General features: G+C 49.6%; 1 protein-coding gene across 2 annotated transcripts in view; it reads right to left on the reverse strand.

The window, feature by feature from the left end:
* IGDCC4 (immunoglobulin superfamily DCC subclass member 4) overlaps positions 1-19657 on the reverse strand; it is an 86663-nt gene that overhangs the window by 49343 nt on the left and 17663 nt on the right. For both annotated transcript variants that reach the window (XM_050309426.1, XM_050309425.1), the window contains exons 2-3: positions 7358-7678; positions 366-507 (exon numbers count right to left, since the gene is read on the reverse strand). In XM_050309426.1, the coding sequence (XP_050165383.1) occupies positions 366-507; positions 7358-7678 (463 nt within the window). The remainder of the gene's footprint in view (positions 1-365; positions 508-7357; positions 7679-19657) is intronic.

Raw genomic sequence — 19657 nt, forward strand, 5'->3', positions numbered from 1 at the left:
AATCCTCCAAAGAATTCCACCTCACTTCACACCAGAGGACGAGCCCAGGGCAGTGCCAAGGGCTGCCCTGCCCTGTCCCAGGCACACACAGGGTGCAGGTTCTGTGCTGTAACACAGCACAATATCAGGTTGGGGTTTTCTTCTTCTGTGGTTTGGATCTTTGGGGAAAAGTTAATTTTATTTAGGTGTTTTATATGTTGCATGGGCCCCCGGAATACCTCCTCTTGAACCACTTAATTATCAGGTCCAAACCTGATCAGCTCTCTCTTCATTCTACCTTCTTACAAAGGATTTCCACACCCCGAATGCTCAGGTTGAGTTTTGTTCTTTTTCAAGCTGGCCCGGGAAAGCAATCAGGGAGTCACCTGGGTTCTGCAGGAACAGCTTCATGGTCCTTCTCCCACGTGATGACAGGGGAGGGCAGCCCTTCGATGCCACACTCGAACCGGGCCATGCCATTTTCTTCCACCGTCTGCGACTCCGGCTGCTGGAAGAAGCGTGACAATGCTGGGGAGAGAAACAGGGAAGGGCAGTTAATAACTCGCTGTTTCTGCTGAGCAATGCAAACCTGCTGCGATGGATGAGCTATGAGGAAGGCTTTTCCCTCCTAAAGAGAACCTGAAGTGCAATTCCTCCCTTTCCTGTGCCCTGCGGACCCTCAGCAGTCCTAACAACAGTAACTGAAAGGTTTCAATGTGCAAATTTGCTCCTTGCCTCATTTTCTCCCCCCGAGGCAACAGCGCGAGAGAAAGGCAGGCAATTAGCTGGTTTCAGCAGTTACCTTCCTAAATTGCTTCCTTGTCTTTTCCCCTGCTCAATTTGGGAAGGACATGCACAATGAGAAACAGAAGGAAAATGCCACAACTGGAGAGATGAGAGTTTCCCCTTGCTTTGTAGCATTCCTGCAGCCACAGGAAATTAAAGCAAGGCAGGAGGAAGAACAAAGCCAGACGGCAAGTTATTTACACAAAACAACTGCCCACGGGCTGGCAGTGCTGGAGACCAGGGGCAGAGGCTGCAGGGGTTATGATCCTCCTTCTCCTACCTGCAAAAAACCAACCTCATCCTCCTCAAGCAGATGGGATGCAGCCAAGGGGACACAGACACCTTGCTGAGAAGAGGAGGATGGATTTCATAAATGCCAGGGCGCAAAGGCTCACCCCTGCCTGCATGTCTTTACTACAGGGTGAACTTGTTTTGGAGACAAAGCACTGAGAGTTGGGATTGCTCTTGGACAGCACCCTGCCCATCCTTCACAGGCAGCTGCCTCATCTTCCTCCCCTTCCAGGCACACAAAACCCTGCTGACTGTGGAGCAGAGATCCTCCCCCGGGGCTCTCAGCATCTGTCCTATCCACGGCATAACCCGAAGGCATCTCAGTCACACGGTGAGAGCTGAATATTCATGCAGGCTCCTGGATGGGGGCAGAAAGCCTGGATTCTTCTCCAGCACAAGAACTGCCTTCTGCTTTCAATACTTCTCTGTCAAACGCCCTTGCTGCGAAACCCACCCTGCTGCACAGACCCATCCAGCAATGCTGGCACACGGTGCCAGAAACCCTCAACGTGGCACAATAGACAGAAATTTCAGCCAGAAAACACACTTGACTGCTGGGCCAAGCACAGCACTGTGCTCTTAAGGACCCCAAGTGACCTTCTGGCCCTCCAGCACAATCGTGTGCTTGTCCCACCACCGCTTTCCAAGAACATCCATCATTGCTCTGGATTTTGTAGGACTCCAAACGTGAAGTTTTCTTTGCGTCTCACAGGCACACAAACATCCATGCACACACAAACACGCTTTATTGCAGTGTTAGCTTGAGAAAGTATGCAGAGTTTGGAAAATGAAAGGCTTTTACACGACCCATTTTAACCTCGGCATATTCTCAGCTGTCATTAGTGTTTTTCTTTAATTTAAATAGTTATCACATGTTTCAAGCGACTCGCTGCTCTCCGCAGCAGCTACAGACCAAATTCTCCCACCAGCTGTCTGCCAAGTCTACTTTCCCAGTTCCATACAAATGGCAATGAAAAATATTTTTCTGGGAAAAAAAAAAAAAACTGAAAAAGACATTAATATGTAAGGCCTAAATTCAGCCAACTGCTTTAGCATGCTCAAATACACACTGCAGACCCCCTTAACACAGAGTCATGTCTACAGATTACAAGATCTTTTTAAGCTCATGTGAATAAAACTTGCTGAACCCAAGAGTTTAAAAGAAAATCCATCAAGTGCCAGCACAAGTTCAGGATGGCACCATCAAAACAAGCTTGTCCTGGCAGCAAAAATCCTTAATCATCTTTCCCATTATTCTCTTTTCATCCCACAGGTATAAATGATAGTATTTTGGCAGGCTCTGGAGGGTCATGGACCTGGGAAGGTCATGATGGGAGGCAGGAATCCTTCTAAAAAGAAGAAATCTGTAGGCATCTCTGTTTTCTCTGCTTCATGTTGGGTCACCTGCCTCTCTGCTGTTCATTATTAAGTGGCATCATCTTGGTGTACAAAATGTGACAGAGCCTCCTGGGCTACCCAGGTTAGCAGGCAATAACCTGTCCTGGCCATTCCTGCCCATCAGCTGCCAGACCTGTGCCTGCAAGCTTGAAATTCCCTGCTGAGAACCGAATCCTGCCCTTCACCTCCATCCAGAGCCCCATCTGCCTGCTGTGCTGGGCTCTGGAATGGCTCTTCAAAAGCAAAGAGCCAAGAAATGCGCCCGTGACGGATTCCTCATTAGGATGTGGAGGAGCGTGACTAAACAGCGCCCCTGATTAGGGAGTGTCCCTCTCGCTGGGAGCAGCAGGAACAGCCAGGCTTCCCAAGAGGAGTCACAGCTTCCCAAGAGGAGTCACAGCTTCCCAGCAGAGCTGTGGGTGCCAGAGCTTCAACCCTGGCAATGCCCAGCAGACTGGTTTGGCTGTTAGTGCCTTCTTGTGATGGCTCTTGCAGGGGGAATTCAGAAGTGAAGCAGCTTTGTCATATTCCTTTGACAGGATGAGGATAGTGGGGATAGGGATAGACTGGAAAAATCACCTCTGAAAGCAGCAGCCTGAAGCCTCTCTGGTGAAGGAGAGGATGGGAACAGGAATCTCCTGTGCACAGGAAGCAACACCAAACCAAGGGAAGAACAGTGAAAAGGTTCCTCTGATGCAGGACTGAACAAGGCCCCTGGATCTCAGCCCTGCAAGGCTCAGGCACAAACACACTGGTCAGGCTCATCACAAGCATCTGCACCAGCTTGGGGCCAAGACCATAGAAAGCTGTGATACCTCTCTCATCCCGAGGGGCACCAGGGTGAAATGGAAGAGGCAGGACACATCCAGCACCTCCAGTGCTACCAAACCCAGGCTCAGAGCTGTGCTGGCAACAGCTGGTGCTGGAAGGAAAAAGAACCAGGCAAGGCTGCTATGGGAGGAGAGCAGTGGAGGGCAGGTCCTGCTACTCCAATGCACTGCACAGATGGGTCACAGGGAGTGCAGGACAGGCTCCAACACACTGCTCACCCCTCACACGGGGATCCTGGGAGGGGCTGTTCTGCCCCCATAAACACGTTCTGATAAAGGGGCTGCTGCACAAGTGCTGCAAAGTGAGAGGTTTTCATGTAGCGAGGCTTGAGGGGAAGAGGCAAACAAAGCCGATACACATTCAACATTAATTTCCACTCCTCGGCTCAGGTTTAGCTTGCAAAGCCATCCCGAGCCACGAAACACCTCCTCGCCCCGTTGCACTGATTATCCCAAACACCTTAATAGGCCACTCAGTAAAAATTACCCACTGCAGGTGAGAAGGTGAAGAGCATTACAGCAAATTGCCCTCAGTGACATGCCAAAATGCCGGGCTCTGCGCCTCCAGGAGTGGAGCAGCAGCTCCCTCCCCGCTGACACGTTAAACCCAGCTGGAGCCAAGCCGTGTGTGCCAAGGCTTTTAGCCCTGAGCCCAGGGGTGACTGCAGAATGGAGAAACACAGCACCCTCCCCCTCTCCCAGCAGCATGATCCGTGCAGGAGGCTGTGAGCTTGGAAAGACTGCCAGCCAGCAACACTACACCCCAGGCAGAAAATGCAGTCTATGCAAGGAATTCAGCCTTCTGAAAGGGGCTCGCTGCTCTCTCCCACAGCGCTTTGCCCCCAGACTCGGTGCGCTCGTCCTCTTTGTACCTTCTGTAAGTATCAGTAGGTGTTTCCAAGCTGGGGGCGGCTTCGGCCCCCACTGAGATCACAAACACCACCAGATGACCCATCCCTGAGCCACTCACCTCTGAACAGGCTGAGGGTGGAAGGGGGACATGCACAGAAAGCCAGGGGAGCGATTTGCCACGGCCCCAGGGCAGAGCCAGCACAGGCTGGGTCTGCGGGGCCACGTGGAGGCACAGGATTGCTCCTGCTCTGCACAGGCACCAGCTCCCCACCTACTCAAGGCAGCACAGCCACAGATGGTCCAGAGCCTGTGCATTGCCCCTGCCCAGCCTGGCTATGCCCACAGTCACCAGCCTTCACTCACCTATGCACCTAATCCACACAATGAATGGGATAAAATCCATAACACAAATCCTTAAAGTAAGAGTAAATCCCAGCCTGCTGTTCCTCAAATCCCAGACACACCGTGCACCGCGCAGAAGAGACACTGTGCATGTGGAGAGAGGATCATCAGAGCCCATGTGGGTTGATTCCTGCTGTGGCCTGGCCCTCCAGGTGCAGGAACAATCCAAACCTCTCCTGAGCTCGCTGCCAGCAGCCACAGGGTGCTGGCCCATTCCCTCCAGGCACAGCAAACGCCTTCATCTGACAGCCACAATTACTGTAATTTTCTACAACCTCCCTTTGCACAAAATGTTTAAGCTAAATTAAAAGCTTTAACAAATCTCCACCAATGTAGTTATTAACAGGTAGAAAGCTACACCTTCCCACAACTACAACAACGCCCCTGGTATTTCCACGTGGGAACACTCAGGGATCTGAGAAACCCACAAACCTGATTCATCAGCCTGAGCAGCTGCTCACTGAACAGACACACTCACACCACGTTCCTCACAGCCTTGCTCCTCCTCTTTGCCACGGCCACCACTGCCACAAGGTGTGGATGGGACCGTGGCACAGATCTCCCTTGGTGGCTCACAGAGTGCCAGGGAACACTGGGCAGTTCTGAGACATCTTTATCCAGCAAAATGCCAACATGCTGAACTCCTGGGCTACGGTGGAAGGATGGAAGTCATCCCAGTGCCACAGCCTGCACACACCATCCAACCCCCATCGCTCCGGCCTGACTGCTCCAAAGAGTCCCTTCCAGCCTCCAGCCCCTTCCACTCCTGGCTGCTGCCTGGAGTGTCCCTCCCTCCACCTGGAAGCTGGTGCCAGAGGTGCCAGAGCTGCTCTGGGGCTGCCAGAGCGGAGAAGGGGACTCCCTGAAACGTGGCAGACCCACTAACAGCACCAAAGCAGTGCAGAGAAAGGCAGGTATTGTGAACCCCTCCTACCGGACACTGCAAGGCTCGGTGACACACAGAGTGACCCACATCCCCACCTGGGATCCCCATCCCAGGGAAGGCAGGGCCCTGCAGGTCAGAAGGACAAGCTGACAGCAGGAATAACACATCCCACCTGCTGAACAGGTTTTCTTCTACTGCCCTGTCCTGATCAGCAGCGCCCAGGGCAATCAGCTCACAGAATAACTCCATCCACAAGCAAACAGCTCTGGAGAGCCCCTGTTCAGTGGCAGGCGAAAATCCCAGGCCTTTACAATCCTCACCTGCTCCAGCTGAATGCAAATGGAGCAAGGGCTCCTGCCCAGCCCACAGAACAAATCGAAGCAGAGATGCATCTCATTAATCAACTCCCTCGCTGCTCTCTGCTCAGCAATGGGTATGCTATGTCAGGTGCACGTGTGTGCCACGGAGGCAGCACTCTGCCTGTGCAGATGGTAATAAAATGACACATGAGTACACACAAGGAAAGAGTTCACCTGAAATTCCCTGTTTCTGGGAGAAACCCAGAATTAGATGGAAAGAGGCATCACCTTTGTAGGCTCCTCTGGAAAAATCCAGGGGAGGGAAGGGCGATGTAAATCAGTCTCCTGGTTTTGAGGTGTCTCCACTGTTCTCGCTCATGAAACACCAAACACCAAACCCAGGACCACAAGAGAGACACAAACCACTGCAACCAGGCAAGAGGCACAGTGCAAACTTCAACACAAATCACTCCTAAAAGAGAATATATCCTAATTCGGGCTGTCTGGAACTGGGGCAGGAGCAGCTGAATAAATCCTCCTGGACTAATGACAGCTTTTCTACTCCAGGACTCCAACCTCCCCAGAAAACACCTCCGTGCAGGATCCCTGACTCCATCCCCACAGCCCTCAGGGTCCTTTCACCTAACAAAATGCTGGAACCAGCTATTTACCTGGCACTACAAATCACTGAAAGGGGGGAACAGGAGGGACGAGTGACCAGCAATCTGTGGCTGCTGCATGCTAAACATTTTCTGAGCAGAGAAGCAGGACATGTTGCAAAGGTCAAAGACCCTCCCCTAATCTGGCAAAGCTTCACCAGCAATGCTGGTTTCTGTAGCAGAGCACTCCCAGACTGGAACACCCACTTGGCCAAACCTGGACAGCCCTGCCTGGGCTACCAGAGGCTAAAAACATCCCAGTGTAAAGAGAGTGTCAGGACATCCACTCTGCACCTTCCCCCAGCACAGCTCTGATCAAGTGCCATGATGGTGCACCTGCATTCAGCAATGTTCATGTAAGGCACTGCACTAGAGAGAAGTGGGGATGTATTTGCATTATTTTCTAACCTCACTTGTTTGGTAGATCAAGGAATCATTTATTGGCACTCACAGCCTTAAAATAGCTCCAGGAACCATCCCTGAATACAAAGGAATTTTATTCTCGAACGCTGTGCAAAGATTCAGTGGTTCAGACTTTGGAATGTCCTTCTCAGAGATCCAAACAGAAACCACCTGGAAGAGCCCTTTCTCTCATCTCCTCCATTATATCCAAGAGATATTCACCTCACAAGCAGTCACAGCCAGACCCCCACAGCCACTTCCCCAGGCACAAGGTGCTGCCCTCAGGGCTCTGAAGTTCCCTGCAAAAACAAGCCCTGCCTTTTGGAGAGTGAGGAGGGTCCTGTTTTTCAGTCATGGCCTGATGGCACTTACCTGGGAGAGTTACACAGTGGGATAACAGGACCACAACACTGCTTATTTGTGGACTATCCCTAATCCCCTATACATCATTAACAGAATTTGACTTCATAGACAATTTGTCTCAAACTCTCAGGGAGGCAGGGTGCTCTGCATAAATACCAGGAGGGGAAGGAAGGAAAGAAGGAAGATCAACAAAATACCCAGAATACTTACTTGAAAACCTGACTGCAGCTGTCTGACTGGTGACAGTCCCCAGGGAGCTGTGAGACACGCAGGAGTAATTCCCCTCAGCACCAGGACTTTTACTGTCCTTTGCCACAGCCTGGGATGAGATGAAGAGCGATCCATTCGGGAGCACGTGGAGATGTTCCTGCTCCACTAATGGAAACCCATTCTTCTTCCATGTGATGTTGATCACTTGCTCAGCAGGGGTCAGGTTACAGTCCAAAACCACCGCTTGGTTTGGCTCCAGTATCACCTTTGCAGGACCAGCACTACAGCTCAGCTCCAGAGAATCCCCTTCCAACAGGCTCCCTGCAAAGACAAGACAGTGTTTGCAGAAGGGTTTGCTTTCCTTGGTTAATCACATCCCAGTTTTCCACAGCAAAGGAAGCGTGGCTGGAGACACCAGGTGAAATTCAGCCCTGTGAGGTGGCCAGCACCTCCCATGACACTTGTGCACTGCATTCTCCATCACACACCCCCGTGGCTGCACAACCTGCACCATTTCTGCCACCCCTCCTGTCCACACTTGCTTCTTCCAGGCTGGATTCAAGCAGAAAGCAGCTGGAAGAAGGTGAAGTGACGGCAACAGCAAGAACAAGCACAGAAGATGCAGTAAGGGCTGCCCATGACAAGCAAAGCCTTCCCCTCACCTGCACACCGGAGCCTCCTCCTGATCCTCCTGATCAACCCCCACAGGACAACTAAGTCCTGCAGGTATCCAAGCCCAGCATGGTATCCCCAGAACAATGACCACAACCTGGTCAGAGCAGGTCCCCTCTCAGTGGCAGTAAGAGCTCAAGTCCAGCTGGGAATCCAGTAAGACAGCAAACTCCCACTGATACTCATGTGCTGGGAAACTCATCTCAAAGCAAAGACAACAAAAGAATGGCTGAAAACATGACCTGCTGTCTCTGAGCATTTTACACCTTACAGGTGAAGCCAGAATGAGAATGGAATGGATGCATTTTCCACACTGGAAAAGGATATTCCAATTGCTAGCAGACAGTACCCTGCACGTGCCCTTAGGCAACCTCCCTGCTGCAGCCTGAGGCCGGAGCAGTGACCAGCAGCAAGCTCAGCTGAGCAGATCTTGGTCTGGCCAACTTCCAAACCCACGTACTCGAGGGGAGCTCCACCTCTGAAACAATGCTCAGCATTTCCTACCAGAATATTGCCATTAATAAAATGCATTTGCCGTTAGAGTCCTCCAGAGACACTAAGTCAATGTTAGCTGGCAGCGCTGCTTCCACACACCAGCAATTTCAATCTCTGCTGTGCTCAAACCATCACCATCCACTCTTTTTATGGCTCCGCTCCAAATTATTTTGTCACTGCTCCAATCAGAAATGTTTCCTGCCTCTATAACAAGTTTATCAACACTGGATATGAACCACATGGCTCCCTGCCCGTCTCCTATCGCAGAAGGCTACAGATTAATTTTATAGGAATTCAAACACCCTATTAAACCTGCTACTACCTACTGCTGATAAAAGGGCTGCACTTTAAAAGAGTGTGTGTTAAGCATGCAATTAGGGGCAATGACACACAAAATTACACGTGCAGGGAGATGGAATTATTTCAAGGCGTGTACCGGATACCGCAGGTGCCCCTGGAAGGAAGGAAGGGTCCAACCCTGCCCACGTGCAGGGCCGATTCGGCACCTGTGGGATGGGAACTTGTCGGGTTTGTCTTTGCTGCTGGGTGGTAGAATGACCACCAAGAGTTGGAGTTGGCCAGTTCTGTCCCTTCAGTGACGAGGAGGCTCCACAAGAGTCCCTGCTCGCCTGCTGGCTGTTGGTTGCCATCATCATGGGACAGAACGGACTCTGCCTCAAGCACTGTCACCTTCCCTAGGATGTCCAGGGGACAATCTCCCAGTTCCCAAAGCCAAACTCCAGCAGGATGCAGAGATGCCCCATCAGCACAACAGCCAGGTGCTGTACTCCAGGACAAAGGGGCAGCCACTGCCAACACAAAGCTGCCTGCAAGTCCCTGGATTTAGGGCTTTCCCACATGGATGCTTCCACCACACTGCTGACTCACAGTCTGTGGGAAGAGGGCACAGTCAGAAGCAGTAGCCACTGAGCTCCCAACATGCACACACCATAATGTAATTTCTGGATTTATCAGCCAGCACAGCCCTGCAGGGTCCAGGCCACTACACAGAGACTGCCACCAAATCCCCCCTGTAAGGGCAGTTCTGCCTGCTCATGTCTGCTGGGGCAGATTAATCCTCTGAGAATCACAGCAAGCTTCAGAACTCACTCAGTGGCTCCACAGGAGGGCAGAAGCAAGAGAACATGAACAAGAAAGGCTGCTCCAAATGTACTGGAAAGACATTGCCCCTGGAAGGCTTCCATCCAAGACAGCCAGCACCAAAACAATGTATGAAATAGGGAGAAATCAAGCCCCCCAAATACCTGTGCAGGTGACAAGGCCAAACACAGGGGAGGGTTAACAGTCTGTGGCCAGGGAAAACTCAGCTGAGCTAAGGACAGGAGGCAGCTCAAATGCTGTCATGAGAACTCCCACCCACGTGAGAACCCTCATCCATGGAGAAGCAACGATCCAGACACTTCTCTAAAGTCTTCATTCTTTGCCTTCCCTCCCATTTGTTGTCCTTAGAAGCTCCTGCTCATCGCTTGGGGAACAACCAATATATCTGTCCTATTTTCTGCTTTCTTCAGACAGCAATTAGAATGGCATTTTGCTGGAAACATTCCTCCTCTTCCAAAGGTGAAGCACAAGGGGACAGCTGGCTGGCTCAGGCAGCCAGGAATAGAGCAGGGATCTGCAGTGCAGCTTCCCATGGTAAGAAGCAATTATCAGCCTCTCAAACTTCAATTCCTTGAAAAATGCACTCAACCTGCTTGCAGCACAGTAAGAACAGACAGCTCCACACTTCCCATCACAGCAAGAAGTATTTGCTTTTCAAAAACAAGTGGTGATGTTTCTATACCCCCAAATCACCCAGCTCTTTTCCACCAAGTCAAAACCTACCTGGATCCAAGTGTCTGGTTGGTTGGTCAAACACATGTGACAACCCATCCTTGTTTGTTATTTAGCACAGCCTGGGAAGGCCTCCAGCTGGGCAAATGAAGTTTCCCATCCAACATGGGGCTGCTCTGACCTGTCCCAAATCACCCAGCCCTCCTTTCTGCCCTTTTAGCCCCAAAATACTGCAGGTTTTGGGGACAGGCCATTTGAACATACAGAGGTTGAGCAGCAGGGGCCAGGACCCAAACTGGGCATTGCAAAAAGCCCCACTATGAGTCTTGTCCTAAGATGTTCAAAGAACTGCATAAACACTCCCTGATTAAGGAAAAAAATACCTTCCAGGCTCTGGAAACGTAGGAGGAGGTCTGGTTCAAAACACCACACTAAATTAGCAAGCCTGACAATGAGATAAAAGCCCCTTCAAGGGAAAGGATCAGAAGAGAGTAAAATTAGTCCAAGTGAGATCAAAGACAAATGAAATCAGGAATGTTAAGTGCTTACAGAAGCTCCTGACTATTTCCAACCTCTATTCTTCACCCTGTAGTGACAGGAATGGGGAGGGCCCTGCTGAAGCACAGAGCCAGAGTGCACAGAGCCACGTGCTCGTGCAGCCTCCTGCTCACCTCCACCCTCTGGCCTGCCCCAGGTGATGCTGTGATGAACTCCAGTCAAGGGGGGCTCCCAGGGCAGGAGCCAGGAGGCTTTTCACACATCAGTCCCAGGCAGGTGTTCCAGTTACAGACCTGGGCTTTGGAGCCAGAGAGCTTTTTGCTTTTTGAATCCTCCTGGAAGCAGTTTGAACTGCAGAGCTATTCCAAGGCTTTGAGATTATGAATCATGTAAAAGTACACACACATAGATACACACAACATACATGTGCATTCACATGCAGGGTTCTGGAGGAATGCAGATATATTCAAACACAGAGCATCCCCTGGAATGGAGGGTCTTTGATGCAGCAAGTTAAAAGCATTTTGTTCCCATGAGAGTTATATTTTCTGACCCAGGCTCTGTAGGGGTTTTTTACTCTCCCCCATGTTGCCAGCCCCTAGGCTATAAAGTGCATAAAAACAGCCCAGGAGAAAAATGTTCTTTTTCTCCCATCTATTTCCTCACTTCCATCAGCCATCCATCCACCTCCAGCGTCCAGGCCCAGGGAAGTAAATTAAAAAGTCTCCTGTTGAGTGGCACAAAAACCCAGGGCGTTTCAAATGAACAAAGGTCGTCAAATCTTCAAGGCACAAAGCTGTCCTCTGCCCTCCGTGGGAGCACAGCCCCTGCCAGCCTGATTTCAGAGCCAAGGCAGGCATCTGAAAACCCACACTAAACCAGCCAACATCCCTTCCCAAATCACACATCCCAGCACCCAGCCAAACCCCACTCCTGTCACCTCCTCTCCTCAGCACCAAAGGGAGGCAGGAATAGCCCAACTTACCACTGAGCACAGGGGGAAAAGAGGGGATTCTGGTGGGTTTGCAGTTTCAGATCTGTAACTAAGCAGGTGAAGTGTGAGCGACAAGCGCAGCGAGGTCCGACAGATCCCTGACAGTGCAGTTACTCGGGCAGAGGTGAGACCCTCACTACAGTGTTTTCACATCCAGGTCATGCAACACTCCAAGCCCATGGAGATGGCAGCTTTCTCTCCATGGCAAAGAACAGCACAAACCTCCACTTGTCTCTTTGCACACAGGGCCATTCTCCTTCCCCGAGCTTTAACCACTTAAATCAAGGTGGAAAAATCCAGACAAGGGAGATGCTTGTTCTGGTGAAATTTTGGCTGTCAGCAGTAAACATGTCCTTGAGCTCTGCTACACAGCATGAGCAAATAAAAGGTTACTGTTCAACAGGAGACAAATGGCTTTGTGCAGAAGAGAACGAGTTGTGGTTTAGTAATTACTGTAAAAACAAAACGTACAGGCATAAACCCAGAGGGATGTGATTCTGTGCACTGGCATATCTGTGCTTCTGTGGTTTTGGACAGCACCTGACACAGTTGGAATCACCTGACCCACAATCCCTGAGTAAGGTCCCTAAGGCAGACAGAAGGGCAGGATTTGGTCGAGATGTCCTGTCTTCTCTTGAACAAACTCACTGAGCTGGGGGAAGCCAAAGAGGTTTAGGCACACAAAAGATCCCAAGGCACAACCACTCCTAGAACCCCCAGCCCACGGCTACAGCCCCCACTCAGCAATTCCAAGGCTCAGACCTTCACTTCAAGGCAGGGGAGGCCCATTTTCAGCACAGCTGAGGGAGGCCCAGGGAGCAGCTCAAGGACACGCAGCCCAGAGCAGCCAAAGCACTGACAGCTTCCAGTGCCTTCCCACGAAACCCCCTCCAGCACTTCCAGCCCAAAACAAAGAGAGCTGCACTGAGCCAGACAGGACCCATTACAGCACAGGCCTTGGGAGATTAATACTTCACAGGGAGCAAAGTACAAGGGTTTCTAATCTGACACACTTCCAGAGCTGACATCACTTCTAGTTCTTGGCAGCCGGAGACTTTCCTGGGGAGCCGCTGTTGTGCTGCAGGTCCCACAGCCTGGAGCCTGGCCAGCACGTTTCCTATTCCACACACATCTGGCACTTTGGAACTGGCTTGTGCACCTTGCAGAGCTCCAGCCAAAGAAAACCTTCCCAGGAGCAAGGAAAGCGGCTCAGGCAGGGCGAGCAGAGCGCTCGGCCGTCGTGTGTGTTCTGTGGGAGATCAGGCAGTGAGAGGAAAGGGCTCCTCTCTCTCCTCCACATCCCGCAGGAGGTGGCAGGAATTCAAACTGCATTTGAGCCTCTGCACTGTCGCCTGCCTTAATTTATGTATTTATTTTGGATGTTGAACCCGTGGAACTCAACAGCACAATTAATCTTATTTAATTGGGAGAGAACAGCACTGAAGAAAAGTGAAGTTACTACTTCCAAAGGGTTTTCCTACCTCTCAGCAAGCCAACTACTGTGCCATTGTTCTGCTCAATGCAACCTTCTGCCGATGCTCTTCAGACACTCTTAGAGCTGTAGAAAATCTTTACGTTCCCATTGTCTAATTCAAAGAGCGACTATACTTCAGTGTGTCCCCATTAAAGCGACACAAAGCCCTCTTTCTTCTCGGAAACTTTATGCATTGACAATTACAAGTCAATAGCTTGGTCTCAGTCTGTTTTTAGGGCAATTGCACTTGGCAAGTGGTGACCCAGAAAGAAATCTGGACGGAGGTCTCAGCAGAGTCTGCGTGCTGGGAGCTCAGCGACACCAGCCCTGTGGGCAGAGCCGGAGGAGCTCTGGGCTTTGGAGCACCTCAGTGCCACGAGCTCTGCAGAATGGGAGGCTGAAAGAGGAGCTGGCCACCTAAATCCCCTCCTGCATCACCTCTTCAGCCTCCCCGTGGCACAGTAAAACAGAAAACATTCTTCCACTCAACCATAACAAGGCCTGTGAGACGGAAGGGTCAAGATCCCTACATTCCCTTCCCAATGACCAGATGTTACAGGAACTTTCCACCTTGTAATGGCAACACAAACAAGAAAGTTACACCTTCACCGCCCATTTAGCCTCTCTGGAACAGAAGGCTCCTAAAAACTACATCCAGAGCTGCTGGTAAGACCATTTTATTAACATTTGATATCCAGCCACAGCAGAGCAGCGCTCACCAGCGGGAATCCAGCCTTATCCTAATTCTGCATATAAGCAACCTAGATGGTTTATTTAATAATGCAGCATCTCCCACTGCTGCAGGAGTATTTATCCAGCTGGCAGCCAGGGACTCTCAGATCATCCCCTGTCACTAAGCTGATCCCAGCCTTTCAGGAGCAGCTGGGTGCCAGCCCAGCACTGCAGGCAGCAGGAGACGCACAAGGAGCGTGCCACTGTCCCCACGTCAGGGGGCCGGGTATGAAGCCACGCCAGGAACAGTCCCCTCAGCCCCTGCACAGATCCTGCTGCAGGTCACGAGGTGCAGTGTCCTGGTCACTCCCCAGCTCAGGGTTGGGGGCACAGTGGTGCCCCTCATGTCCTGGCACACACTGTCACCCAGGATGAGCATTGGCAGGGCAAGGTGGAGCATCTCCCTGGAGAACAATGCTGGGCAAGAGCCTCTGGGCTTTGCCCTGTTCAAACCCCCAGCTAAAAACAAGAGAGCAGAAGGGATGGAAGCATGGAAGAAACGTCATCTGAAACACAAGCAATGCTGCATTGCTGTTTGTAGGCCACACCTGTAAAGAATGATATCATCTAAAGCTGTAATTACAGTAAAGATGTGCTGGTTTGGGCTGGGATTGAGTTCACTTTCTTCACGTGGGTAAGTGAATATCTTTGTGTGTAAACATAACATACATCAAGGAAAATAAAACAGCTGAAAAGGTCCCCATCTAAGCAGTTTTAAAGGTGCTCCCAATGGTGAAGTCAACTGCAGCTGCTCATTTCAGCCATCTAAGACCATTGAAGCCACCAACCCACGGCTCGTGTAACCCTGGAAACTCCAACCTAAGAAAGTATCAAGTGATTTCCAGAAAATGACTAAATGCTCTCATGCAAATATCTGGATGATGCCTTGCAGACAGGGACAAACACCACACCAGCCCTCAAAACCGAGCTCATTCTCACTGAGATGTGTGTTATTCTGATGTATCCCTGCAAACAAATGGCCCAGAAAGATGAAACAAATCAATAGCAGTAATAATTTATTCATCATGTTGAATTGTCAGTGGCAATTATAACGGTAAAGTGCTTGACTTTCACAAAGGTTAAGCCTTTGTATTCCTCCCCTCTGACCCCAGGAAGGTTTCTGAAGGCAGATGAGTCTAGAATAGGCTGAAATCTAGATTTGCTGAACTCGGCCCTTTTCAGGTCTTCTCCCCAGGGTGTCTCACGCTGCTGACAGCAGGACAGGGAGGGCTGTCCCCATGTACAGGACTATCAGCATAAGCCTCCCTTGCACTGAAGGATGATTATTAAACTGCCAAAGTGACTTAAACACTGAACTCACTGAAAACCTCTTTGCAGTCCCCACACTGCCCGAGCCAGGGAGGGCTGAGCTGTTCCCGTGCCTTTCCCACCTGCTCCACGCCAAGCACACCACACACCAAACTTGAGGCTTCGCTCTATAAACAAACATCTCCCAGGCAGCCTCCACCTCCTGGCTCTCATCTTTCCCTTCTCAAAAATTCAGTGAGGAACAGCTGAGCTGATCTGATCCCTGCAGAAGCTGCCACAGGCACGGGATTGCGTGGGGAACTCGGGACAGAGCCCTGGGTTTGCATTCAGAGATTTACAGTGTGGAGGCACATTAAAATTACAAGCTTGAACAAGCGCACTGGAACAATAACACATCAGAGTCCTGTAATTGGGCCCTGAAATACACTTAGTGAAAAATACAGACCAGCTGCAATGTTGGAAATGCTCCTAATGCAATCCAAGGTAATTATTGGTAACAGACCATCAAACAAGTGCATTAATATGCTCTGATCAGAGAGAGAATCAGATGGACAGTCTGGCACAGCAGCTTGTACCTGCAAATTATGTAAATGATTTGAAAGAGCAAAGCCCCAAAGCCCTAGAAACACTAACTCTAATGAAAGTTATTAAATGCTATTTTTGTTATCTGCTGGTGTTAACATCAGAAGGCCCATTTGCTGCAGTGACTGTAATTGTGCTGCTGAGCACTGGTCCGAGCTGAATAAGCCTGAGATGTGCTGGTTTAAAGGGCCACGTCAGGCTAAAATGACTGCCTTAGATTCGCATGATTTCACGGAAAACATTTAAACACATAACGACTTCCTGCACTTTTCACCGATGGTGGAAAGGAAACCAGTCATTTTGCTTTTGCGAGAGGCACAAGTTCCTGATTTTACTTCATCACGCACACATTTGATCTGCAAACGACACAGAGGAGCCTGAAACAAGATCTGTTATGTTACCTATTTTTACACTTCAACTATTTCAGTTTAGCATATTTTTAGGATATACTTTCATCTCTCCACGCCTGAGAAAACTAAAAGTATGCAGTATGATACAAGCTCCAGTGTTATCCCTCTTGAGAATAGTCACTTAACCAGAAACCAATATTGCCAAACAAAATACATAAAGATTCTTCACCTGTGGGCTACAGTTAAAACTCTAAGTGTATTTTCTAGCTCTTTTCCCCTGGGTTAATGACTTTGTATATTCCAAAGATACAAATATAAATACATTAAATGGAAAAATGTTCAGTTTCCAGCAGTGAATATTTTATCAGTCAAGTTCTCACCACCCTACAGAAATTAGAGAACAAAAAAAAAGAAAAAGCATCATACCCAACTTCAAACGTTGGGAAAAGTCAATGCACAGAGGAATGAAGCAGGGTCCCCAGTGCAGATCTGAATCCAGCAGCCAAACTTCCCAGTGAACAAATCCCATCCTCTCCACCAGACAATTCTTCACCCCTCACAACTCAAACTTTTAGATGCAAAATACAGCGTAAAGCTCTGGAGCAAATGGACAGAGCCCACCCTGCCCCTCCCTCATTTCAAGGGCCTCCAGAACCTTGGGCTACGCTTCAACATTTCCAAAGAAACACACCACATGTGATTTTATTTTCTTTTGTTTTCACACTGCAAGATGAGCACACTTCCAGCTTGAACAGAACACCCAAAGACTCATCTAATCCCAGTGGGAGCCAGAGCCACCTCCAGTGGATTCCATGGCCTGGTTCCCACCAGGTCAGGCACGTCCCATGTCACCAAGCACAGGAGGAAAGCTCGGCAGCAAAGGAAAGAGGAAGAGTGTGACACGGGGAAAGGACAAGAGCACTGTGACTCTGCCCTTGCTTGGGCACACAAGGCTTGTGCTCTGAGTGCCAGCTTGGCCCAAGAGCCCTAACTCACCCACCAGGGCAATATGCAAAGGAGCAGGCGATGACAACAGCTGCTGCCACGCATTAGTTGTCCCTGTTCCCGCTCCCAGCGCTGTGCAGGACTCACTGCTCCCTTTGCAACCAGACGGGCACGGCGGCCGTGACTCCGGGCAGCGGGAAAAACACCTCTCCATCACGTGTGCTTCCCCCTTCCCAGGCTCCACTTCCAGTTGTCGTGCCTGTCATTAAAAGGAACTCACAGCCCGCTGCTGAATGATGTGCTGCAATCAATGCAAACAGCCACGAGGTCCCCCGAAAAGGATGTGGAAGCAGAGCCCAGCAGCGACTTTATGAGCGCAGGAGCCCACAGGCCAGAGCAGACCCAACTCTCCTGAGCATTCCCACTATTTACACCGAGATCAGGAAATTAAAATGATATTTTACGCTTAATGGTTCGAACAAGACCTGTGAAGTCCTTCTCTCAGTCCCATTTACAACACAAACGCCAATGACAGAGCAGCAGATGGTCAGAAACACTCCCCTAGAATATTCAGGCGATTCAACTTGAATCTGTGCCCAAATCATTTAACTTTAATGGATTCTTTCATTAACAACCAAAGAAAGGGAATATGGTTGCCAGGACATTAAAATCACTTTTTCAATTATACTGTTATAAAATCGAACAAATTAGCTGTAATTCTTAGCTGAAGCCTAAATGGAAGCACGACTTTATGAAAGAAATGAAAATTGATTTGGATTAGTGGGCATCAAGGGCTTTTTAAAAATTAACAAGATTCTTATGACTTCATAGCATGGATGGATTAGCTGGAGGTTTCACTGCCCTGGCTTTGGTACCTGCCAAGGCATGGCAGCTGGTTTCACAGCATTCGTTACAGCAGGTTTTAATTAGGTTGAGGGGAGAGGATGCAAGGATTGAAGCTGGAAACAAAGTTCTAGAGAAGCTGGGTGGTGTCTGAATTCACCTTCTGGACCCGGCCCAGCAGGGTCTTGGCAAAACCCAGGGAAATCAGAACATCTGAGCTTTAGCAGGATAAGGACTGCAGGCTGGAGTGTTTAGCTTGGGGTGGTCTTGCTTGAAGATCAAGGCAAAACTCTACTGGATGCTTCAGAAATACAAAATAAAATCAAGCCCAAGACATCTGCTGTAAAGAGCCCACAACTTTAATGCAGGCTGTCAAAAAATAAAGGAAAAAAAAAACAGAAAAAAACCCACAATACACCACAAAACCCCAAACCAGGTAAGGATAACAATGGGAGCAGCAGAAAGAGCAATTCATAAAGGAAGCAGGAGCTGTAACACCGGGCACCAGGATGCAAGTTACCTACAACACAGAGCAAAGGGGTCACACGAGGAACAAAAATGTCCTTTATACTGTATAATATGAACTTAATGAAAGAGACCTTCACTGAACACAACCTGCATTGATCCTACAGAGCAGCAACCCTAAGATGTACTTTAGAGAGCCATCCCCTGCCAGGGAAGGGAGTGATTTGGAACTGCTGCCCGGAAAAAAAAAAGAGACTGAAACCAAGCTGGAGACTTTTATACCTGCACTGGACAAAGCCTTTTTTAATTTATTTATTTTTTAAAAGGAAAAAAAAAAAAAGGCACTGCTGGGAACAATCCTGCTGTGACCCCTGTGAGCCGGACGGGATGTTCCAGCGCTCACGCTCCACCCCCAACATCCCCGGGCTGAGGCACTGCTGAGAGCACCTGCCAGCTGGCACCGCTGGCCTCTCTGCAAGGTGAAGGCAGCAGAACATTTCAAAACCATTTTCATGAAATCTTGCAACACAAAGCACTTCAGATGGCTCCCCTTCGCGAGTCAGCATTTCATATTTAGTTATTTCTGCTCTTTATTGCAGCACAGTGGGGGACAATTTGCATCGGTAAAAGCTGGCTGGAAAAGTTAAATCTTTCTTTGGACAATCCTGAATATTACTGCTTTGCCACAGGCATGCTGGTTTGTCACCCTGAATTTGGCTTTCAGATATGCCACAGGGTAATGTTCTCCAATAAATTAAGAGAACCCTTTGAACCAGTCTTTGCAGTGTAATCGCTGTGGGTCTCATGTGCTTGTTGGCAGGTTTTATGTTTAAGAAAACAGGAGAACACATTTTAATCCAGAACCTTTCAAGCTCCACATGTCTTCAAGTTCTTTTAATGATTTAAAAATCAGGGCACCCTCTGGTTTTCTATTATGACCAGAGTCAAGATCTGGCCTAGTAGGGCAGCAGCTACGCACACAGAACACACACAGCCAAGGCCTTTATCTCGTCTAGGGCAGGATCTGAAAGGCCTGGAGTTGGCAAGAAAGGACACCCCCTGATGAGAGTGTCGCTGACAGTGATCTCCTTGCAAGGCAGAGCAGAATGGGCTTCTCCAAACTGATGCTTTAGGCCGAGGATGACTTTTCCTTTCTTACCCCTGCGATGGCACAAGAGCAGACACAC

This window comes from Myiozetetes cayanensis, unplaced genomic scaffold, assembly GCF_022539395.1.
Source record: "Myiozetetes cayanensis isolate MyiCay16 unplaced genomic scaffold, myiCay2020 scf14, whole genome shotgun sequence".
In the NCBI taxonomy this organism is placed as follows: domain Eukaryota; kingdom Metazoa; phylum Chordata; class Aves; order Passeriformes; family Tyrannidae; genus Myiozetetes; species Myiozetetes cayanensis.